The 25,705-nt window shown below is 40.0% G+C and overlaps 1 protein-coding gene across 1 annotated transcript; it reads left to right on the forward strand.

Moving 5' to 3' along the window:
- The first annotated feature begins 2,279 nt into the window (after window positions 1-2,279).
- On the forward strand, window positions 2,280-25,310 carry LOC137255704 (tubulin gamma-1 chain-like). Its single transcript, XM_067793194.1, has 13 exons — window positions 2,280-2,557; window positions 9,781-9,831; window positions 10,151-10,212; window positions 11,609-11,776; window positions 13,476-13,544; window positions 14,396-14,475; window positions 15,244-15,370; window positions 17,384-17,470; window positions 18,024-18,173; window positions 18,871-19,029; window positions 19,622-19,783; window positions 20,326-20,517; window positions 24,114-25,310. The coding sequence occupies exons 1-13, from the start codon at window positions 2,509-2,511 to the stop codon at window positions 24,135-24,137; spliced, it is 1,380 nt and encodes a 459-aa protein (XP_067649295.1). The 5' UTR covers window positions 2,280-2,508; the 3' UTR covers window positions 24,138-25,310.
- Window positions 25,311-25,705: the final 395 nt, after the last annotated feature.

Raw genomic sequence — 25,705 nt, forward strand, 5'->3', positions numbered from 1 at the left:
TCATGTATTGTACTAAATATCGGGGATACTCTACAACATATAGGCGCCCTGTAAATATTCAAAAGAAAGGTGCTACTTTCTCACTTCCATTTCAAAACAATAAATTTCAAAGTCTTACTACAACAGAAAATTGTAACCTCAAGTTTAGAAATAATCAACCAAATAGTATAGAAATAATTTATTACAACATACGTATAGCAAAAATAGAATATTATCCTAGGTCATTATTATACACATTACATCATGTCTTGTTACTGTGAGTCATTATATACCTTGCTTATGTAGTATTTAGCTTCTAATTGTAATGATAAAGATCATACATGTGCATTTCTATGTCTTTGTATCTTTTATGTTTATATTTGTTGTGTCTAGAATATTGCCATTGGAATGCTACGCAATAAAATATCTCATCTACGTCAGTAACTGCAGAACTTAGTCTTTTACAATGACTTACTTCTAGGAGAACAAAAGTTGCCAAATTCTTTTGAAATGCAGATGAAATCACAAAAAGAAAAACGTCTCTCACTCATGGAATCTGGACTTATCAAAATAATTTAGAGTATTCGGATATTTATACCAGGTTGTGTATGTTAGACTAGCGGCTGTGTATAAAGTTGTTTTTAATTTTGATCAGCCAGTGAGTGAGTTAGGTTTTACGCCGGTGTCGCCATTATTTCAGCAATAATACCAGAAATAGACTTCACAGATTGTATCCATGAGGGGAATAGAACATGGGGCTTCAGCGTGACGAGCGAACGCTTTCACTACTAGACTACCCCACCGCCCTTTACCAGTTAGCATTGATTTTGTGATTATCTGACTTAATACTAGTCCAACGCTCAATGACGTAGTCTGTCATACAGATCCTGAAACAAATATGTTCAAGAAAACCCACGGAAGTCGAGAAAATGTTGCAAGTCTAGATTTCTACCGCTTTAGGTTGATAATGAAGACAGTCTCTGGACTCCTTTTTGTTGTATGTATAATTGTAATTAAAAAACTGTTATTTTCTGTAAAATATTTTCATTTCTGAGACTTGCGATTAGTCTAACAATGACGCAATATGTATATGATAGAGAGGTATACCGCGACTGTTATCGTGAAGCATACACTGACGGTTACCAGCGATGATCGGATTACCAGTCCATGTTGGGTGGATTACAGACCATGCAGATAGATTTTGATAGTGTAAAGTAAACAATGTGATTCACAGCTTTCGGCCTTGGGAGCAGTGACAATTTGCGCTTATCAGAGGGGTAAACAAAGTACGTAATCTAAACGTCTTTTGCGAAAGCCGCGGTGGCTGAGTGGGTTGAATCGACTTTGTGTGCTGTTGGTTTGGTTCCTGACTTTATCAGAATCTGTACTTTACCGAAACAGATATAACATGCGAAACAGTGGGGAACACTCTGGTATCTGAAGATACTCTGTATATAATTAATACATAAAGAATTAGTTCAATTCGGGTGGGGGATGTAGAATCCACGTGGTGAAAGCATGGTTTATCATGCGGTTTCTGTGAAGAATATTTCTGGTGTCCTCGGTCGTACATATCGACGAAGTGGCGTAAAACCATTTCCACTCACTCACTATGAAAATATTATTTCTCCATATCGTTTACAACTGTTTACGTATGGAAATCTCGTTCACGTCTTACGTTCATGTCCATTGTTTCAAGTGTTAAGAAGCATAGATTTAAATGTAATATATTTTTTTATTCAAACTTTTATTGAGAAAAACAAACTCACAACCTATCATTACTCCGTAGGGTGCTTTGTAAAATGATTAAACGTAAACATTCCTTTTAAAACAAACTTAACCTCTTGTTCAGAAAATATTTTTATCAATTTTAACAATTTTTCACTATCAAATGGTGTACTGTTTTTATGATATAATCGTGTGTTACCTGCTATAATTCACGATGACATCACGTCGAACAGGAAGATACTTAAAGGATAACTGCACTGTGTTTTAAGAAAAATATAATACGTTATGGATAGCAACTTCTTTAATTATTATGATACGAGGTTTGTATAGCCTCTTATACCGTTGTCAAGCAAGAGTCACATCACAATAAATAAAGAAGTTGTTATCCGCAAAGTATGTTTTTCTTATTATTCATCAGCCTCTAAAATGCCAGTCAAACAGATCTGTACTGTGTTTGACGGCTTGGGGACGTATACCGGTGGTTACAAAGTCACAAATGTAATGGCATCGCGATTGGCGACGAATATCGCGAAAGAAAACCCAGCGTACAGTAAAACGAGTTGAATTAGAGGGTTGCGGTCAAAATCTTTCCCTTACACTTTGTTCATAAACATTAGGGGGAATTCATATAGTACATGCTTCCCCATACAATTATAATCCTCCTCCCTGCCATAAATTGTAAACAGTCCCATAGTTGTTACTAAACATTATTTGTTTTTCGTATCATTTACATTTCATATTTTATAAAATCCGTTCAAACTCCCGCCATTTTCAACTTCGCGAAAGCCGTGGAAAGTAGTAATGCCTCGAGAAATTATAACTCTACAGCTGGGACAGTGTGGAAATCAAGGTATGTTTACCATGTGTGTATTAGTGTGCTAGCTGCCATTTCGTGGCATAACTCGTACATGTGAATTATATGATCTTTGCACAGCGCTTCGCTGGGCAGAGTTGCATCCCTTTGTAGTGCCAAGATGTGGTGCCAGTGGGTTCGAATTCGAGTTTCACCCCGATAATCATTCTTGATTTGTTATGAGCATGTCTGAGCCTCTGGGTTTCACAGACAAAGCGAAGATGGATTAAGCTGTCAGCCAAGACATACTATGCATATGTTAGCCCCTATCACCATGATCACTAAACGACAGTATGTGCCTACATGGAGCTGCTAAAGGAGATGCTGTAAAAAATTTGACTGGGACAAGGCAGGGGTTCGAGAGGCATGTGTACAAGTGCCAACAAAGTTATTTATCCATGTGGTGTCACGTAAATCTATTAGTAAGAGTTCCGCTCATACCAAAAAATTAACTTACAAACTGTCACTCAAATTAATCACTAGTTATACCGTCAATAATGTGTATAAGGCATGAAAAATAATATATGACCTGCAATAATTGCCGTTCCCGTATTCAGCCTCGGGAATCAAACGGGTGTCCACATAGGTTGAGATCAACATCGCCATTTGTAAGCTATATTCCACACAGTTGATCAATACAACATATCTGTACTGTCCTCCATAGTAAATGGAGCCAATGCCCTCTAGGATTTGCATAAAAATGTCTCTCTCGACTCTACAGTGATACATATAATCAGCTAGATGTAGAACAAAGTAGTGTTGCCGAGTGTGTGTTGTCGGTAGTTGCCATTTGATGCACCACCACTGGTTTTCCATCAGGTTTGTACAAGTACCGGTGGTGGGATTTGGTACTAAATACAAACAATTATTACTGGAAATGGCGGATCATTTGCAAAATATTCGCGCGCATAGACTTTACTGCATACACTTACCTTAAAAGTTATCTGAATGGTTCACTGTAGTAGGGGTATAACCCAGATCAGACAGTCCGTCGTAAGCCTTCCAGTCCCTAACAACATGACTACCACCCACCACTTTCCTACAAATAATATCAAGTAATGTCCGTCGGTCGCGCGTCTCTCCAGGGACAAGAAAGAACTGCCTAGTCTTCCTACAAATACCACCCAAAACCCACTGACCCTCTACCATCCTACCTCTATGATACTTACGTTTCCCAAATTTACTTTCGTCAGTTTCCACCGTCAAGCCAGCCCAACCAATTCTGTCCGAATCATTTTTTTCAACCATCGCAGAGCATACCTCTCTACAATACATGAAATAGTCTGATATGTGTTTCTCTTGAGGTTTCTAAGACTTTCCCATCCATCACCATCACCATCACCATCACAATCAATACTCATTTCTCTGATTGTGTCTGCATGTGACATTTTATGAGCAAAGCAGTAGGTCAGCAAAACGGTTCTTCTCAGTGACAAATTCGACCCAGAGAACCACGTACCCCTCCGTGCTGGAACTTGATTTTTGTTACTTTTTTAACATACTTTGCGATTACACTAGAAAGGATAGTCAGGAACCTTGCCCTTGCGATTAACTGCGTAAGTGCGAGTTAGTACTTTCTGACAGGACAATTTGCTTTGGTTGCTAACACCCCTAACTGCTGGCAAACCCGCCCCCCCTCAAAAAAAAAACCAGTGCTCTCGGTGCCACCTAAATGTGAAAGTAGACAGAAAAGAGTCGTGGGAGGGGGGTGTTTAGCATTGTCCAGAACGTGTAACACACCTAGGGGCGGGATGAGGTGCTATGGAGATGTTACGAAGGGGTGTGGGGTGAGACACTGCATCCACAGGTGAAGGTATGGGAGAGCGTGGAGGTGAGACGGACTGGAAGGGGTCTGCAGGAGTTACACTGCACTTACGGGGGCGGCGCATTTCAGATGGTGTAGCGAATGGGAAAGCACACCAGGTGATGTTGCATTCAATAATGCGTTTAGGGCGTGCTTGAATGGGAGGAGATACGGGGTCAGTGTTCGTACTATTACTGTTGGTGTTAATATTTTGAGTAAGTAAAAAAGATACACCTGTGCTGGACACTGAACAATTGCCGGGCTGACTGTCACTTGTTCGTTGCTCAGTTGATGGGTCACTAACGCTTGATGAACTCGGGGAGTCCTCGTTCAAGTCGTCGATCGCTCTCTGACCTGGGTCGATGTCACCATCTGATAAGGGAAGAAAGAAGTCCAACAGTGGGTCTGGTGAAGAAGAGGGCTGACGATCTCGTACTACGTTAGGGGGAATATCTTAACTAGATGATGACGACATGGCTTCTAACTTTTGTCTTTCTCTTACACCGGGAATGTGTACCACACTCAGCTAGGGACTCGCATGGGAATGACGACAACATGTATATTTTACTCAAAAAGCATTAAATCACGGGACGTCATTACATACAAGCAACTCGTACCAAAATCATCATAGGAAAAGCACATCAGGTGATGTCTCATTCAAATTTTGCACCCACCAACAGAGTACGACATCACAATTCCTTTACTACAATTAGTTCTTATGCCAGTATTACCTCCATGTGTCAACATGGTAACAGAAAAAAAAATTCAAGGGGAACGGGGGTCCTATCTCATGAACTCACCACCCTCATCTCTTAGTGTATCTCCACTAATCCTCACAGCCACCAAGACTTCTGAAATGAGGGTTGTCAATTAATACAATACAACCCATGCATAAGCCTACAAACCAGCGTCTAAATACAATAAGCTCTGTTGGTCACCGATCTCAGTAGCACTGAGGTAAGACGGAGGACTCTCGACCAGATGACCCGGGTTTGGTTCCCAGAAGCGACGTCATTTCTTTCAGACTTTCTTAGATTCATAGTGAAAATCGTTATTTATGTAGTTCACTTGAATGCTTACACCATTAACATTAGATGCACGAAAGTAGTATGTTAATTCACAGGAAGTTGCAGGTGATGAGAAGAGACGGATGGAGCAAAGTCGGAGGAAGAAACATGAACACAAAGTAGAAGGACAAAAAGGCGTTTTATTTTTTATCACTGCCCTCCCCCCACTTTTTGAATATTACCCCCAAACTTCTAACCCCCCATTAAACACTAACCCCCCCCCCCCCCTCCCTAAATTTATACCAACGCCCCTTTTTAGAATATTACATCGGGTAATAAATCCCCGGGACCGCATATCTTACTGAAAAAAGAGGGGGTTACGAGCGGAACTCTTTCCTATCTGTTTTCATAAATTGCAGACAGTGTTTTTAAAGTTAAAAGAATGTGTTAGCTAGTCATAGTCCATGTTTCAATGTGCCATCTAATGGCAGGCAAGGTTCCATGTTTCAATGTGCCATCTAATGGCAGGCAAGGTTCCATGTTTCAATGTGCCATCTAATGGCAGGCAAGGTTCCATGTTTCAATGTGCCATCTAATGGCAGGCAAGGTTCCATGTTTCAATGTGCCATCTAATGGCAGGCAAGGTTCCATGTTTCAATGTGCCATCTAATGGCAGGCAAGGTTCTATTTTTAACCAATGTATGTAATTTACAAGCTTCGATTCATTTTTGTCTGTGAGCAGTCTAACAGCTTCGTGTGAATTTCAATGAAATCAGAATTTCTGCATGCAAAACATGCACGAAAATTTTTTTTGGTGATTTTATCATGATTGGCGTGAGTGAGTGAGTGAGTTTAGTTTTACACCGCACTCAGCAATATTACAGCTATATGGCGGCGGTCTGTAAATAATCGAGTCTGGACCAGACAATCCAGTGATCAACAACATGAGCATCGATCTGCACAATTGGGAACCGATGACATGTGTCAACCAAGTCAGCGAGCCTGACCACCCGATCCCGTTAGTCGCCTCTTACGACAAGCTGAGTCGCCTTTTATGGCAAGCATGGGTTGCTGAAGGCCTATTCTACCCCGGGACCTTCACGGGTCGATGATTGGCGTGAAAAATGAAGGTCTCTTCTTTAATGCGAAGACTGATGATAAAATACTAATACTAATGCATGTTATTTAAGAGTGGTTGGAACTGTTTGTGTGAGTGTATCTTCATATGACTGTCATTTCTGCTGAGAAACAAAATAGTTTCTATTCCCTATATTCAGGTGATCCGCAACTACCTTAACTACCTTAACCACTTGGTTAAGCATCCCACAAATTGCTTACTTTTAAAAAAAATACATCCTCGATATGGCCATGGTATACATTCCGCTAAGTCTCCTGGATGCATATATTTATTACCTCCCTTTGCTTGCTCCGCATTCTCACATTAGCTGGTCAGCTTAGCCGCTGTTACAACCGAGCTTGCTAGTGTCACCAAAGGTATCAGTCACACAGGTTTGTTAGCAGAGCGACTCAGATTTGGGGAAAATCTTGTGGATGTGTTATAGGTCTGAAACTTTAAAAAATATGTGCAAGAACTCCTACCTCTTTCAGGGAACCTGTGCATGGTTTGTGTTGCCAAGTTCCATCGGTTAGATAAATTAAAAAGTGAAAGTGAGTTGTGACTGGTTCACTCAACTTCCCAGTGTATGCACTTGATTGGATAAAAAGCCAACCAAGAGAGGTAATAAATTCATTGGGCTGATCCATAGATGCATACCCTGGAGATGTCGAGGCTGAAAATAATACGGCAGATGTGAAAAAAAAATTATCAATAGATTTTTTTGCTGACAACCTGTTACAGACCTTAGATACATCTTGTTTTAATTTAATTAATGCCAGCTGATCAGGCGTTGTAAAAATTGACTGATCGCTTATGAAACTTGAGGAAGAAACGCTTACAATCCTACTATTATATCCATCCGAATGAAATAAAAATGACCATTCAAGTTAGTGAATGAAAATGCTATTGAATTACAGAACCTGTCAATGTATATCTGTATTGCTTTTATACATAAAAAGATCTTTAAATTCATTATCTGTAAATATTGCTTCATATTACATTTCTGCTCCTCAGTTGTGAATATTGAGTATATAAATGCACTATAGACCTGTGGCCATTTAATTACCAAGTAAAGACTGACATTTAGGCAACGGAAGTCATGCCCTTCATTGACTCTCGTTTACTGTTAGTGTAAAGCTGAATTCTATTGATAAAGTCATCACTATGAATACAAATTTATATTTTGTCAACCTTCAGTAGAGCAACAATGTGATCCTAATTGTTTGAGAATAGGGTGTTCACAGATACATGGACATTGGTTTCAAAGTTGAGGTGGAAGTTTTCTTCATATGCAGAAAATTAGAAAGCAGGTTGTAGTCTAGGGTTTGATACAAAATACGGGAATTGGAAAAACTTTGACAATGGGCCATTTTTGGGATCATCAGTTATTTTCTGAATTTAGAAAAATTGTATCAATAGTAAACTTCAAAATTCTAATGGGCCAGTTTTTATGCTAATGTGCAAAATGGCACTAGGCCCCGGTCTTTTGCAATCCATGAAAACAAGCCAGTACAGGCAAATAGGAAATGCACATTTTCATCATGGTCTTATTTATTATGATTATAGGATAATTATGCAGTGCACATATCCACACAAGGCGCTCATATATTTTTCTTTCTTCAGTCATAGGTTGTCAGTCTCAACTAACTCTGCAAACTAACTATAACCACATTCTGAACATAATTAAGACTGAAGTTTTTTTCATTGTGTGTGTGTATAAAAGCTTTTTTCATAACAATGTATTATCATTAATGTTTCCAGCTACAATGTTTCAAATTTATTGATCTCATCAGCCATCCATGCCTATTTATCCCCCAAAACAACGAAGTTGCATGGGATATAGAGACGAGTTCTGTCTGTCTGTGCGTTAGTGATACTTTGTCCGACGCATATCTCCTAAACTGTTTGTGATAATTTATCTAAACTTGGTACACATATCAAGCATGATACCTAGATGTTCCTTTTGAGGGTTAGACTCAGATATGAATTATAATTTTAGCAGTTTCTATGGAAACATGAGAGGCTGTCACTATGAGGATGTCACCTTGTCTAGAGCCGATCTCCTCAACTAGTCATGCTAGCTTCATCAAACTTGGTACACATATCAAGCATGATCCCAAGATGTGCCTTTTGGGGATTACATACAGATATCAATTATGTTTTTGCGGTTTTCATGGAAACATGACATAGGCTTTGACTATGAGGGTGTCATCGTGTCTGGAGCACATCTTCCAAATTATACATGCTAGCTTCATTAGACTTCGTAAGCATATCAAACATGATCCCTAGATGTGCCTTTTGGGGTTTCAACCCAGATGTGAATTTATAATTTTTGCGGTTTCCATGGAAACATCATTTAAGCTGTGCATTTGACTGATGATGAGGATGTCATCTTGTCTGGAGCAGATCTTCCAAGCTATACATGCTAGCTTCACTGAACTTGGTACATATGTCAAGCATGATCCCTAGATGTGCCTTTTGGGGATTAGACCCAGATATCAATTTTATTTTCGCGCTTTCCATGGAAATATGTCTTAAGCTTTGGCTTTGAGGATTTTATCTTGTTGAGAGCAGATCTCCCAAACCTTATCTATATCAAACTTGCTACACATGTTTGCCATGTTCACCATGATCCTTAGGTGTGCCTTTTGGGGGTTACACAAGAGTGTGAACTCTTTTTTGAGGGTTTCCATGACAACAGTGAGTGGATGAGTGAGTTTAGTTCTTCGCCACACTCAGCAATATTCCAGCTACATGGCGGCGGTCTGTAATAAATCGAGTCTGGACCAGACAATCCAGTGATCAACAACATGAGCATGATCTGCACAATTGGGAACCGATGACATATGTCAGCTAAGTCGGTGAGTCTGACCACCCGATCCTGTTGGTTGCCTCTTACGACAAGCTGAGTCACCTTTTACTGCCCATGACAACAAGTTTGACATGGACTGAAATTAGTGGTTGTGCTCTTTTCTGGAGCAGAACTCTAAAACCGTTCAGTATTTCTTCACCAAACGTGGCATAGATAGGTCTGGTGGTATAGTTATGCCTTTTTGTAGGTGTGGATATCAGAATAAAATATTTTTTGCATTTCTATGTCAACAAGTTCAACCTCTACTGAATTTGGTGGTAGTGTTCTTTTCTGGAGCACTCAGTCATCCAGAACATTGACATACTGTATTCATAACTAGTAGACTCATGAGGAGTATTTTGCTGTTGCAGAGGATATTGATGACTTTGTCCTCTTGTAGCCGTTGAGATTGTTGCCATCTATGTTTTTCTGTCTTTCCAGTTGGACTTGAGTTCTGGAAGCAGCTGTGTGCAGAGCATGGGATAAGTCCAGGTAATGGAAAATTTTTTTTATTTCTTGTTGATAGAGGGGCGATGGGGTAGCCCAGTGGTTAAGTTGTTCACTCATCATGCTAAAGGCCCAAGTCTGATTCCCTACATGAGTTCAGTGTATGAATCCCATTTCTGGTATCTCTTCTCCCCTTTCAGAACCATAGCGTATATGTTTAAGGACTTACAACAGGATTGACATGCACGATTATTGTCTCTCACTGCTAAAAACTAAAGATGCCAGTAAACTAGACGAACTAATTTCTGGTGTTCTTCCCCATAATATTTCATAAAACTGAAGTCAATTCTACTACATGTTTCAGAGGGAATTCTAGAGGAGTATGCCACAGAAGGAACAGACCGAAAGGATGTGTTCTTTTACCAGGTAGAATCAGTGTTTTCCAGACAAGGAACTCCCTGACTCCTGTGATGCTAGCAGAAGTTTCTGTGCAGATTTCATCACAGTTGATTAAGGGCTAGTTTTGTGATTCTTGCCCTAAAAGTATAGGGGTTGAAATAGTGCATAACCATTTGTGTGCTATGGCATGCTAAATATCGAAAATGTGGGTTTTTTTTTTTCTGTTCCCTGGCATGGTAAACATTGAAATAGTGAATAATTTATCTGCCATGGCATGGCAAATGCTGAAACAGTGCTGAATTTGTGCGCCATGGTGTGGTAAATATCGAAAGTGTACTTAATTTGTGTGCCACTGCATGGTAAATGTAGAAACAGTGCTTAATTTGTGTGCCATGGCATGGTAAATATAGAAACAGTGCTTAATTTGTTTGCCAAGGCATGGTAAATATAGAAACAGTGCTTAATTTGTGTGCCATGGCATGGTAAATATAGAAACAGTGCTTAATTTGTGTGCCATGGCATGGTAAATATAGAAACAGTGCTTAATTTGTTTGCCATGGCATGGTAAATATAGAAACAGTGCTTAATTTGTGTGCCACTGCATGGTAAATATAGAAACGGTGCTTAATTTGTGTGCCATGGCATGGTAAATATAGAAACGGTGCTTAATTTGTTTGCCATGGCATGCTAAATATAGAAACAGTGCTTAATTTGTTTGCCAAGGCATGCTAAATATCGAAAATGTGGGGTTTTTTTTGTTCTGTTCCCTGGCATGGTAAACATTGAAATAGTGAATAATTTATCTGCCATGGCATGGCAAATGCTGAAACAGTGCTGAATTTGTGCACCATGGTGTGGTAAATATCGAAAGTGTACTTAATTTGTGTGCCATGGCATGGTAAATATAGAAACAGTGCTTAATTTGTGTGCCACTGCATGGTAAATGCTGAAATAGTGCTTAATGACATGGTGAATATTGAATGTGTGCCCTGGTGGCACAGGTAACATTATTTCAATTATGATGCATTTCATTTGAAATATGATAAATTTGACCAATTCAAAATGATTCCAGATCTGTTTTTACATCCCATCAAACTGTTTCTTTGGTCCGTAAAATTTACTTTGGATATTGACAAATGCCATCTTTGCATGTTGAAATCAGGTACACTTTGTTTAGTTACATTTGGCTACATTTACAAAGAGAAACAAGAAAAAATACCACTTCTTGTGTAATAAAAAGGCCACTTAAACTCCATGAAACCAAGCTGCCTGTGAGGCACTAGAAGGTAAATTGTCATGTGACTCATCCCACTGGGTACATACTTTATGCTGGGTGAACAGATGCGATTTTGAACAGACTCACTCTGCTTCAAGTTAGACCACATGTGTCACATGTGTAGAGTCCAGTATCGTTTCTGTTTAGGCTGATGATGAACACTACATTCCACGATCAGTGTTACTGGACACCGAGCCCAGGGTGATCAACTCAATCCTCAGCTCGCCATATGCTAAGCTCTACAACCCTGAGAATGTGTACCTGTCAAAACACGGGGGTGGTGCAGGAAACAACTGGGCCAGTGGCTACACACAGGTAAGCTCAACCCTGAAAACTCATCCTGTTTGTAAACTTCCCTTTTGTAAGCATTTCGAGTAACAGTCCACATGTAAAACATTAGTACAATTATTTCTGTCCAAATACAACATACTGCTGTCCCAGGAAGCCCAAATTGAGCCCTTCCACTTTGAGGGTGCCCAACTATATTCTCATCAGCGAGATGACCTATGCTGATTTAGTTTGTTGTTGTAGTACAAACAGCAAGATGTGATTTGCTACAATAAACTCCACTGATTTTACTTTCCAGAATTTTAGGGCCTGTGGGGTAGCATAGTGTTTAAGGTTTTCACTCGTCACTTGAAGACCTGAGTTTGATTCCCTACATGAGCATAATGTGTGAAGCCCCACTGTCCCCCACTGTGATATTGCTGGAATGTTGCTAAAAGTGGTGTAAAATCATACCCACTCACTCCTAAAAAGTTTGATAGTTTTGAAGTTGACATGCACGCACACATCCACACAACACTCGCACACACACCATGTGTGCAAACATTTTGAACTCTGGTATTGTATAAGAATTTATTACCCACATGGTCAGCGAATAAGTAATTGCTTATAAATCTTGTATGTCACATGAGTGTGGTATTGTGTTGACCTCTGTTGTAACGACTTGACCTGAGATTCCAAATATTTCATTGGATAATTGATCCGTCACGTTGTGGCGAAACTACATTTTCATTCAGAGCAAACACATGAATTCATTCATTCTACAAATTCTATGCATTGTGGGATATTAACATGTAGCTGTGTGAGTCGAAGGGAGACATTATATCTGCCGTAAGCATTAATGTAATGTTTCCATCAGTGATTCTAGCCGAGCAAAGCAACTGCAAACCAAGACACGGTGTGCTTCAGAGTAGTTTACTGTAGGAGCTTGTGTGAGTCGATGATAAGTGACATGCATCGTGACATCTGTTACACAGGGGCCAGATGGCGTAATGACGTCAGTACAGTGTGATGTCCAGCACAAGTGTTCGATAGTACAAAATTCTTGTGCAAACTCTTTATGAAACCATTTTCGGTTTGAAACCATAAGAATTATGAAAATATGCTATTTTGTCAATTTAATGCATGTAAGATGTGAATAGTAAATAAAATACCACACTCGGTCTAATTACATACAAATTATACGAAGCTCGTGACCTTCCTGTGGTCTCTGACCTTGATTCACTTGGTCAGAGGCCATAGGAAGGACACTTGTTTCATGTAATTTGTATGTAATGAGGCCAAGTGTAATATTCTCTGTGAAGGACACACGTTTCATATAATTTAAGTGTATTGAAACCTTGTCTAATTCCCTATTTATATCTTGAAATGTAGCAAAATACTGTCAGTATATTTTAATGGTATCAATACATTCTTACACTCCGGACAATCATTTCACAGATGCAAACCCTTGAAGATCCAAGTCAGAATTGGTCTTCAATTGTCAGTGCTTGTTGTAAGAGGCGACTCTTGGGGTGACAGGCTCACAGACTTGGTTGACATACGTCATCGTGTCAGAGTTGCATAGATAGATTTTCATGCTTTTTATCACTAGATTGTCTGGTGCAGACTCATCTATGTACAGACCACTGCTATATGGCATGAATTTCTATGTGTGGCATTAAACAACAATCAACCAATCAAATAATAGATACAGCATAGCTTTAAGTGTCTGTGATTATGTTTTAAGGCAGAAGGGCTGTATGAGGATGTGTTTGACATCATAGACAGAGAGGCTGATGGAAGTGACAGTTTGGAGGTAGGGAAAATGTTTTTTTATCGATTAGTTTTAGAAATGCCCTGTCCTGCAAGATTACTCCGTTTCAACTGGTTCTGGAAATCAGCACAGTTTTCACTAAATACTAATCAAAGCTACAGATCGAGTAATCTTGCCATTTACAAGAGACCCTCAATCATGTCAATGGGAGGTGCTTAACTTTTAACAAAGAGAAAATGTCTTGTCTTACCTAATCCTGTTTAGATTTATATTAGTCTGTTCTTTGCTGTAGTACTTCACTATTGCAAGACAACGGTATACGAAACTATGCTGAAACTTTTAACAAAGAGAAAATGTCTTGTCTTACCTAATCCTGTTTAGATTTATATTAGTCTGTTCTTTGCTGTAGTACTTCACTATTGCAAGACAACGGTATACGAAACTATGCTGAAACATCGCATCTAGTAGCATATAGAAGGTGGTATGATAGAGAGGAACACTTACTATGGCTAGATAACTTCTTCATTGCTAGGATCTACACCGAAATGTCACATCTGTTGCAATGATAAAGTTGTCTATCCACTAAAAGTGTTCATTGTAATGGAATAGTTTCTGTCATCCATAAAGCGTCATACCTTTCTTGTTACTCTTTTGCACATGAATTTATTCTCTTTGAAGGAAGTGATTTCTCCAAAGCGTCAAGTAGGGAGTGGGTGGTGGTGTAGCCTAGTGGTTAGGCTGGACAAGGGCCCAGTGTGTGAAGCCTATTTTTGGTGTCTCCAGCCTTGGTAATGCAGGAATATTGCTAAAAGCGGCATAAAAGTAAACTCGTTCATTCTCTGAAATAGGGCAGTGTTACAGATGTTATGACACAGGTTGTGTGTTTGTTCCAGGGCTTTGTCCTCAGTCACTCCATTGCTGGTGGAACAGGGTCTGGGATGGGATCCTACCTGTTGGAGAGACTTAACGACAGGTGTGTACAGAGATACCACTTTGGAACTGACAGTTTCAATCGCTTTAGTATTGAACACAGATGTTAAATTGCATTTTCATATTTTCTTGTTAAGCATACATGTTGCAAAATGGAATACATGCTGCCTTTAGTCTTGTACTACTTAAAACTCATTAAAAGTGGGTTATAATTGATCTTCTGCTCCCCATGCTTATCAAAAGAAGTGAGGCTGGCACAGCCACACGCAGACAGACACAGACAGACAGACACAGACACACAAAGTCGGAGAGAGAGAGAGAGAGAATTTCTAAAGCAAAGGACGTCCGTGAACATGCGATGTTCAAGCACATGCCAAAAAAACAGCTGCTTTACAGTGCCTTTACCAGAGTGCATCTGAGCAATTTGATTTACCTAGTGCTGTAGAAGTAGTAACTTTATTGTTTAACATTATTATCCCTTGTGATGAATTTAGAGTGGGATATAGTTTTGAGTACTGTTTGTCTCTCCGAAGTGGTGGGGACATATTTTCTTTAAATCTGTTATGGATGTTGAAACCATATTTGATAAGTGTTTTCAGGACATGAACGCCTTTATGAAGTTCAGAAACAGAAATGGTAACAATGAAATGGCTCTGTTGCATTGCAGACCAGCCAGTTAACTGTGGTAGAAAGGAAGAATTGGCTAGTCCAAATATTTCTTCAGTATTAACTGTTCATTTGACATAAACTGGTAATTGAAAAAAGTTATAAAAAAAAAGTGTTATAAAAAAATGAAAGATTTTCATTTCAGATTTCCAAAGAAACTTATCCAGACGTACTCCGTGTTCCCGAATGTGGATGAGATCTCTGATGTTGTGGTGCAGCCATACAACTCCATACTGACTCTGAAGAGGCTGACACAGAATGCAGACTGTGTGGTATGCTGACTACTTCTGCTTGTCTATACAGACCTATTGGTCTTGGTTATCACAGCTTGGAGAAACATGGCAATTCCATTGCTGAGTGTGTCCCATGTGTAGGAGAATACTCCATGCCTTTATGTGGTCAAGGGGCGGTGGGGTAGTCTAATGGTTAAAACGTTGGCTTGCCACACTGAAGATATGGGTTCGATTCCCATCATGGGTATTGTGTTTGAAGACCATTTCTGGTGTCCTGTGGCATGATATTGTATAAAAGTTTTTCAAAGAGGTGTGATGATCCAGTAATCCATAGCATGTTTTATGTGCTGGGTGAGCTGTCTTAGGCGCCAGGCTAGTAATTTAGCAAACTTGGAGGTGCCGGGGGTGCAGACTCTTTCAGTGGTTTCACCACCAGTAGTGTACAGTACACAACATTGTACGCTTAAAAGAACCCATGAATCCGTTGGGTTATGACCAGGTGGTGGCTACATGACTACGTGCAAACACCTAGTTACGGGTACAGCAATGTGCAGTAAACTTGGACAAAGTTGGATAGCTGTGAATAGATTTGAATGAGGAAGCCTCAATAGCCTAGTGGCTGCAAGAACTGTAGAAAATTTGTTTCTTGTGTACTTGCTCCCAGAACACAAAATGCTTTGTGTGCGGAACACACAGAAAATATCATGGATAAATTGTAGATTTATTTGCATGAAACATGCAGTTTTTTCTCTTAATATGAAGACTGTACTCCATGCTCAGCACTTATGTTGTGCTCAGAAATGTGGAGTAAAAAAATGTACAGTTTATCAATAGGTGTTATAACGTGGCTTGTAGATAGTGGCAAAATGCTTTACCACAGGATTCATATAACCATGGTAAAATATAGCATTTTGTCTTCGGTTCAGTATATTGTAATGCAATCCCAAAATTCAGTCTTCATACCATCATTTCAGATAAGCTTTGTATCTGTGTAAATTATGTAAATATTTTATGTGAAAACTCAGTTCCTATCAAGTCGGATGTGTACAAGTATGCTTGAACTTGTGAAAATACTCAATAAATGTCATCAGTGCATACGTTAATGTAAAACATGTGCGTTTAAACTATATTATGTCGTTCAAAATCAATAGAAAATGGCAAATTTCTTTGCTAGATGGTCACTATTTTATATCTGATATACCGAACCGAAAAAGACCTAATCTTGACTTTGTGCAGCAAAACGTACGTCCCGAAGTAAGACAAGTGGGGGAGAAGTATGTTACACAGATGTCCAGATACCCTGTGTTATAGCTGATCGATAAAACTAAATGAAACAGCTAATTGTATACTTTAATTGTATACTTTAGATAATGAAGTCTTTAAAACATGTGACAAAATTGGCATAGCTCCGATGACCAAAAACTATGAATACAGAATGCCATAGAGACAGTGTTCAAATTTAACATTTTTGGGGGGATTACACTTTTTCAGTGTGATGGTGATTAGGTTCCTCATTCTGAAAGTGTAAATTCAAATCTGTTATGAGCCTGTGAAGGTCTGGGGTAGAATGGGCCTTCAGCAACCCATGCTTGCCATAAAAGGTGACTGTGCTTGTCGTAAGAGGTGACTGTTGGGATCTGGTAGTCAGTCTTGCTGACTTTGTTGACACATCATCGCTTCCCAGTTGCGCAGATTGATGTTCATGCTGTTGATCACTGGATTGTCTGGACCAGACTCGATTGCTTGCAGACCGTCACTGTATATCTTGAGCATTGCTGGATGTGGCTTAAAACTCACTCACTCACTGAACCCTTAAAAAGGAATAGCAACTGTACATTTCTGAGGGTGTGCAATCAGAAATATAACATGGTACAGCATGTCCTAGTTCAGTCCTAGATGGAAACAAAGTTCAAATTTTTAAAGAGTCAAATATTTTTTCGCCCATATTTTGTAATTATTGTTTCACATGTGCTGCTTACTTGTGGCCTGTGTGTTAAAATTTGTGAAAATGTAGAAACAGTTCCAATCAGTACAGTCTTGTTTTGACACCAGGTGGTGCTGGACAACACAGCTCTCAACCGTATCGCTGCTGACAGACTTCACATAGACACACCCTCCCTGGCACAGATCAACCAGCTGGTGAGGAAACATTTTGCATTTGTATAACTTGGTTTATTATTCGCAACATATTCAGTGTCCAACGCTAAAGAGAATTGTTTAAAAGTTTTTACAAAGAGAGAACAAATTTGGATCACCAACAAACAAGACATCATGTTTGGCATTAAGTCATTTGTGGATCACCCAAGAAGCAGAACATCAAGAAAATCAGGCAAGCATCCTCTAAAATAAGGACAAATGTGTCTATTTAGGTGATTCTTGTGCCATTGTCAAGCAGGTATTTGTTTAGCAGGTATCTGTACAAGAATCTATTGAAACGTTGCATCACATGTATAATGAAGTTGTTCATCCACATAGTTTGTCCTTATCTGACTGCTGGCTCTGGAAATACCACTCTAAGTAATCACTGAGATGTTCTTCATGTTGAAAGTATCATTTTTTTAATGACGAAACATTTCTTGATTTTTTTGGTCGTATTTTTTGGGGGTAATCATTCAGATGATTGTTCAGAAAAATTATTCATTGTTTTTACACATCAGTTCTTGTAATTGTTTTATGATCTCATTTACAACAGGTGTCAACTGTGATGTCAACAAGTACAGCGACACTGCGTTACCCTGGTTACATGAACAATGATCTGATTGGCCTGATAGCCTCTCTCATCCCCACACCCAGGCTACACTTCCTGATGACTGGATACACGCCCCTCACAACTGACTCACAGGTGAGTCTCTCCCCTCTCATCCCCACTTCAAAGACTCCACTTCCTGATGACCGGGTAGACACCCCTCACAACTGACTCAAAGGTGAGTCTGTCCCCTCTAATCCTCACACCTCTCATCCCCACCCCAGACTTCACTTCCTGATGACCGGTACTCACCCCTCACAACTGACTCACAGGTGAGTCTCTTCCCCTCTCATCCCCACCCCCAGACTTCACTTCCTGATGACTGGGTACGCACCTCTCACAACTGACTCACAGGTGAGTCTCTCCCCTCTCATCCCCATCTCCAGACTTCACTTCCTGATGACCGGTACTCAGTCCTCACAACTAACTCACAGGTGAGTCTCTCCACCCTTATCCGAACCCCAAGATTTCACTTCCTGATGACCGGGTACTCACCCCTCACAACTGACTGACAGGTGAGTCTCTCCACCCTTATCCCCACCCTAAGATTTCCTTTCCTGATGACCGGGTAAATGCCCCTCACAATCGCCTAACACATATGGACCACCTTCCTTTCTGTGTTAACCAGTTCAGTGGTACTGTAAAAGGGTTGAAATTCTACTTCACTGTTACTTCAGGTTATAACATGCTGCATACAGATAATATTCCAGATGTGTACAGAAAATTTTCCCGTATTTTTTATAAATTTCCGTGATGTGAAAACATTCTTGACTGATAGTTGGCTGTGTTTCAGGTGGCAAATGTGAGGAAGACCACAGTGCTGGATGTGATGAGACGGTTGTTGCAGCCCAAGAACATGATGGTGTCGACACCGGTGGGAGCACATCGCCAGGCCAGCCACTGCTATATTTCCATCCTCAACATCATACAAGGGGAGGTGGACCCCACACAGGTGAGTCACATACATGGGGAGGTGGACCCCACAACACAGGTGAGTCACATACATGGGGAGGTGGACCCCACAACACAGGTGAGTCACATACAGGGGGAGGTGGACCCCACACAGGTGAGTCACATACAGGGAGAGGTGGACCCCACACAGGTGAATTACATACAGGGAGAGGTGGACCCCACACAGGCGAGTCACATACAGGTGATCCCCACACAGGTGAGTCACATAAATGGGGAGGTGGACCCCACACAGGTGATCCCCACACAGGTGAGTCACATACAGGTGAACCCCACACAGGTGAGTCACATAAATGGGGAGGTGGGCCCCACATAGGTGAGTCACATACAGGTGATCCCATTCATACATGTAGACCAAACACAGATTAGATTCATACAGGTTGACCCTCCACAGGTGAGTCCCATGCAGATGGACCTTGCCCATTTGAGGCACATATGAGTAAACCCAATACAGGGGTAGTTATGTACAAGCAGGTTCAACATGTACAATGGAGGCACGTATTGTTCTTAGTTCTTTCAATTTATTGACAATATTGATACGTTTTTTCTCACACTGCCATGTCTGACTTGTGCAGGTACACAAGAGCCTCCAGAGGATCCGGGAGCGGAAGCTGGCCCAGTTTATCCCCTGGGGTCCGGCCAGTATCCAGGTTGCGCTTTCCCGCAAGTCTCCCTACATCCAGACGGCACATCGTGTCAGTGGCCTCATGATGGCCAACCACACAAGCATCTCTCATGTAGGTCTTACAGGGACTCCTTGTCTCCAACAAGTCACAGTGACAGTCTTGGCCACTCGTTCATTAGTCCAATATTGATGAAAAACTTGTTTGATTCTTCCAAAATCTTGTTAGTTTGCATGAATCGCTTGCCCAATATCAGCTGAAGGCAAGTTTTCTATTAATATTGGTTTCATCCCAGATAGTGGTTCAACATGTATGTTGGTAAAGCCCCACACAATCGTGTCTTCTTACTGCAAAATTCATTGATATCCATGTCAAATAATTAGGGAATGTAAAATCATTCAGAATTTAAGAATGAAAGAAATTGTTAGCTTTTGCAAGCATCAGTTTTATTACTCTAGCAAGGTTAATAGATAAGAAGGGGACTTAAGTTGCCAATGGAGATATTTATTTCTTTATTGAGCTCATTATTGCTTTCTCAAGGCAGCTCTGCTCAGTCTTCACTGCAAGAAGTAGGTCAAGTGATGGGAAATGTTGTAAACATTAAACACATAGCTAATTACATGATAAGTAAAAATTTTGTTTATTTTCTCTTGCAGTTGTTTGATCGAACTCTCCGCCAGTTTGACAAACTCAGGAAAAGAGAGGCTTTCATGGAACAATATAAGAAAGAGCAGATATTCAAGGACAACTTGGACGAGTTTGATAGCTCTCGAGAAGTTCTCCAGGAGCTAGTTGACGAGTACCAGGCTGCCACAAGACTTGACTATCTTGACTGGGGCACACGACAGGTAGGCAAACATCATCCATCATCTTGGGGTTTAAGTGACCCATGTAACACATGGTATCTTTTGGATTATACTTTCTTAGTAAAGTGCAGATTCTAGTACCTTTGGTGGGTTGAGTCCCATCGCCAGCACACAAAGTCAGCCGTCTAGCTGACACTTTATCTCGATATAGTACAGATTCTGTAATATATTGGATCATCCAGAGTTAGCTCCCTTTGAATTATCTGCCCTTGATTTCCGTAGTGGCAAAATGTGATGTAAAAGTGCCAAATATACAATTATTTCAGTTGGTTTCATGTAACATTTCAAGTGGATGGAACTATCTAAGTGGCTTCAAAAGTGCCAAATACTTTTTACAAAAGTACAAATGTAATAAGTTTTGTTGGTTTGAATATTTTGTAAAGTTTTGGAGGAATTAAGCTGCCTTAAAATGAACCAATCTTTTAAGATTTCAGGATGTCAATTTCTGGATGGATAGCAAGATATTTTGGAGTTTATGCTTGCTCCTTCAGTAGATCAAGAAGGAGCAAACATACAATCTGAAACGTTGTGCTGTTCACAATAAGAACATGACATCCATAAATCTTGTGTTTCTTACGCATTCCACTTCTAAATGCCCTTTAAAGATGATGAATGACCATTTTGTTTGTTTTATAATGAGACTTTTTATCAATTTATTATAAAGGTCAAAGTCTTATGAATTTTGTGGAACTGTATAATGACATTCTAGTCAAGGATGTTAGTTACTGGAGGTCATATGAAAGTTTAAGTTCAATTATTTCACCTAAATCATGTTTTAGTTGCTTTTTGCAAGAGTTCATGTCAACACATGTTTATATTGGATTTGAATCTGAATGAATCACTGGCATACATTCACAATAATTTCATACTGCATAAAAGTGCATTCTGTCGAAGCAAACAACACAGACCATGCAAATCATTTTATACTTTTACCTTTATCATTATGTTTGTAAAATTTTGTTACAATACAGTACTTCAATTAAACATTCTACATTAAGGCTCCATATCATTTCATTTATCGGTAAGCCATTGTCATACAGCCACTGACAGTGGGGACGGAGATTATGTGCACAGAGAGCTATTATATATTTATGTTGTAAGCACTTGGACAGAAGACTCCCTGTCAGTATATCACATTGTGTATTGCAATGTCTCAGAAAGTATTGCAGTATCTCAAAATATGAGAATCAGGGCAATATCCAGCTCTAGTGCTATGTCCTCATATCTCCATGTGAGATGTTACTGACCCCTTGTCAAGTGGATACTGTGTTTGCCCAGAGAACAGAAGTTTCATTCCTTGTCACCTCTAGTCAAATGGTGTGGAATGGTTGTTTACTGGTAGAAAAGAATGGATGGGGTAGCCTACTTGTTAAAGTGTCAGAGGCCTGGGGTTGATTCTCCACAAGGATATATCGTAGGCCCCCCTAAGTAACTGAAGGAATCATGGCAAATTTGAAGGAATTGCATCTCAAATGTAAACAAACGCAGCCCATTCGCAAAACCATTGCTGCGATATCGGTAGGTTAGTGGTAATAACATAAACAGAACACCCCTGTCGGATGCAATGTCGGTAATACTTGAAACACGCTCGGCCATCTTTGGAGATTTCTTGGCTCCGTTCCGTAATTTGTCATTCCCCTGGAGGTTGTTTACGTCTGAACATTGGAAACCTCCAGGGGGCATGACTTATGACGCTCTTTTGCAGTGACGATCTTTTCCTGAAAAAAATAATCTATAGCTCCGACAACACCTCATACCTAAATGCATTCAGCATGGGTGGTCAAAGATGGCTAATTATAAAAATGAAAACAGTAGAAACTCAAAACAAAACTCACAGAAATGGATGCTCCTTCTAGTGACAGCATGCTTTGATGTGTGAGTTTCAGGACATGACCGACAAATCACGGAACAGAGCCGAGAAATCTCTGAAGATGACTGAGCGTGTTTCAAGTATTACCGACATCGCATCTGATAGGGGTGTTGTGTTTATGTTATTACCGCCAAACTACCGATATCGCCGCAATGTGGCGAGTGGGCTGCATTTTTTTACATTTGAGATTCAGTTCCTTCAAATTTGCCGTAATTCCTTCAGTTACTTAGGGTGGCCTGTAATGTGTGAAGCCCACTTCAAGTGTCTTGTGCTGTGATATTGCTGGAATACTTTTGAAAGCAGTGTAAAACCATACTCACTCGCTTACTATTACCTTCCAAGCAATCAGTATTAAGGAGACACATAAACCTAGGACATCTTTGTGATATGGTATCTACATGGATTAGGCAACAACATATTTATTTTACTGAACACCACATTGTTAGTTTTGAATTGTTTGAAGCATGGGTACAAATGTATTGCCAGTGCTAGATTTTGCAGACAAGAAAACAGATTTAGAGTTATCTCCCTTCCATCAATTTGCAAACATCGATTATTTGAGATTAGGAATTTCTACCATGGTAAAGGATTGCACAAGAGTTCAGCTTACCCAGTGATGTACATGGACAATGTAACTCGCATGTAAGCAGGGTACATTGAAAATAATAAATGAGCTTTAAGCCTATCAGAAAAAGACATCTATGTGTGTAATATTATAAGGTTAACGCTATTTTTCAGGGCATTATCATTTGCAGAAGCCCGAGGTCTTTCATTAACTGCCCGACGAAGGAGGGCAGTTGAAAAGATCGAGGGCTTCTGCAAATGATAATCCCTGAAAAATAGTGTTACCGTTATTATAGCTAAAATGAATAGAATTTTTAATACAATAAGAATAAAAACAGCGGCACCGGTTTTGAAGCATTTACTTCCAACAACAAAACGATGGAGGTCACTGACACATTTTGCAAATATAGACACGTCATAGAACAACACAGATGACGTCACTATTGAGAGTGATGACATTCGACCTTGAACTTTACTCATACTACCAGCCGCCATTGTTTTCAGTCATCAGCAACGTTAGACTTCAAGTTGATATTTTCATTGCTGTATGTTGTCATTTATGGTACAATTGTTATGGTTGGCACAGGCAGGAAAGTGCATAATGGCACAAACACATGTGATGAATGTGAGCCAGATATATGGTCATTAATGAACCCAAGTTCATTTGAGCCGTAGGTGATTGAACTTCAACAGCAGAGCTACTTATGACATCACTTAGCAACAGGCTTGATAATGGCCCGTCGTCAAGCATTTTGCGGGCATTATCAAGTTACAGTGGACCGCTCATTTCTGATAACGTGCGGTCATTTTAGTGATAATTCTATCCATTTTAGCTATAAAAATAAACATGTGTGCACTTATTTTGCAAACAATGTTAAACTCCTTTTCACGTCTCCTCATAGAACGTAGGGATGTGCCAATGACTGAAGTATTGCTTCTTTTAATCTTGTCTGGTTTGGAATTGTTCTTTAGCAACCCATGCTTGTTGTAGGAGGCAACTTATTGGCTTGGCAAGTCAGTTTGGCTGAGTTGCGTGACACGTCGCAAAGGTTGTTTGCCTAGAGAGGCATGAAAGCTGTGATGGACACATCACTGTCCAGAGTTAAACCAGACATTTTCTCAGCCTCCTCATGTTTTATTGCAGGGAGCAGCTGCCGAGCAGATGTGATGACCGGAATGAGATGTGGAACCGGCTGTCTCTCTGGGATGTCGTCGCTCTAGTCCAGGCAGTGGAGAGCTGAGATATCATGCCCTCATGTGACTTTTACATCCTTGTCAAAATTGTGTTATGCTTGCTGGCACTGTGGTCTTCATCAGAAAGAGATGTGATACATGTGAGCATTCCCAAGAAAAGTTGTCATGACATTCTTTACTGAAGAGTTCTCAGAAATGGTTGTTATGGCGATCTATATGCTCAGTTCCAAGGAATGGATCGTCACTTTGGTCACTACACAGAAGTGAGAGGAATGGTTGTCACGGTGACCTACAAGCAGCGATCATAGAAATGACTATCAATCTGTAGTGAGTTTTGATAAGATAGAAGTGTAAATGTTTGTAGCCTGAATAACTTAAGTCGCATCAGATAACTTCCTGGCCCCGTCTTTCAAAGCGATCAGCTGATGAACAGAGGCAATTTTGAACTCCCTTGTCTAAGGTGAACCACATGTGCTTCATTGTATGACAGGACTAGTCCTTGAAACTGTCAGGAGTTAAGCTGAAGATCACTCATTCAAGGACTTGTTGCTTAACTTCAACTGATTTGTGACCTGAGCAGGACCACATAATACCAGGTGATGTTGGTGCTCTTCGGTGTATTTTGTGTATTACGATGACATGGATGTGATGTTGATGTTTGACCTGGTAATGTTTATGTGATATCTTAAGTGTTGAGTGTGACAGTGAGTTGCTCTGATGACAAACAGTGAGTCTTGGTGTTATACTCCTGTCAACATGTATGTTTGTTAAATGATTGTCCAAGATACATAACTGTTACGCATTTAAGGTCACATATTGACAGTTGGTACAATGTTGATGTTCTTGTTTTGTGCCATTGTTAATGTACTTTGAAGACTATGTTATTGTTCCTATAGGCCTTTTTTGCCTTGCTGTGTATTATCTCTGTGTCGTACCAAAATATGTTAAAAGATGGCTGTAGTTTTGTCTCTATATGTCATACCAAAAGATGTTGGCTCTTGTATGTTCCCTTATTGAAATGACATTCTATCCACATATGGAGTCAAGATATCGTAAATAATTGAATGTGTCTTCAGAGTGACAAGCAAAAGCCATAACCAGTAAACCATCCTACTGGCCAGTTGTTTAATTAAAATGCTGCACTGTGTCCCGAGTCGAGTTCTGTTGGCACACCTGAAGCTAGTTTCATGATTGCTAGTTTGAATCTATGTTCTCCCTGATCATGTTTCCCGATTATGTCAGCCGTGTGTTCCTGCTAGCAGTAAAGGCCTGCATTGCTTTGTCGTCTGATGCCCCTTGATATAACTGAAATTACAGTCAACGTGGAGTTAAAACTTCAGCACTGAAATGAACACTTTGATATCTCCACACATCGAGCACACACACATCCCGCACACATCCCGCACACATCCCGCACACATCCCACACACATCCCCCACACATCCCACACACATCCCGCAGTGGTATGACTAACATAACATTGTTCTTCAGACGTCCATGTTTTCTGTGAAAATCTGGATGACAATTGGTCTACCCATGCTT

This window comes from Haliotis asinina, chromosome 11, assembly GCF_037392515.1.
Source record: "Haliotis asinina isolate JCU_RB_2024 chromosome 11, JCU_Hal_asi_v2, whole genome shotgun sequence".
Taxonomy (NCBI): Eukaryota; Metazoa; Mollusca; class Gastropoda; order Lepetellida; family Haliotidae; genus Haliotis; species Haliotis asinina.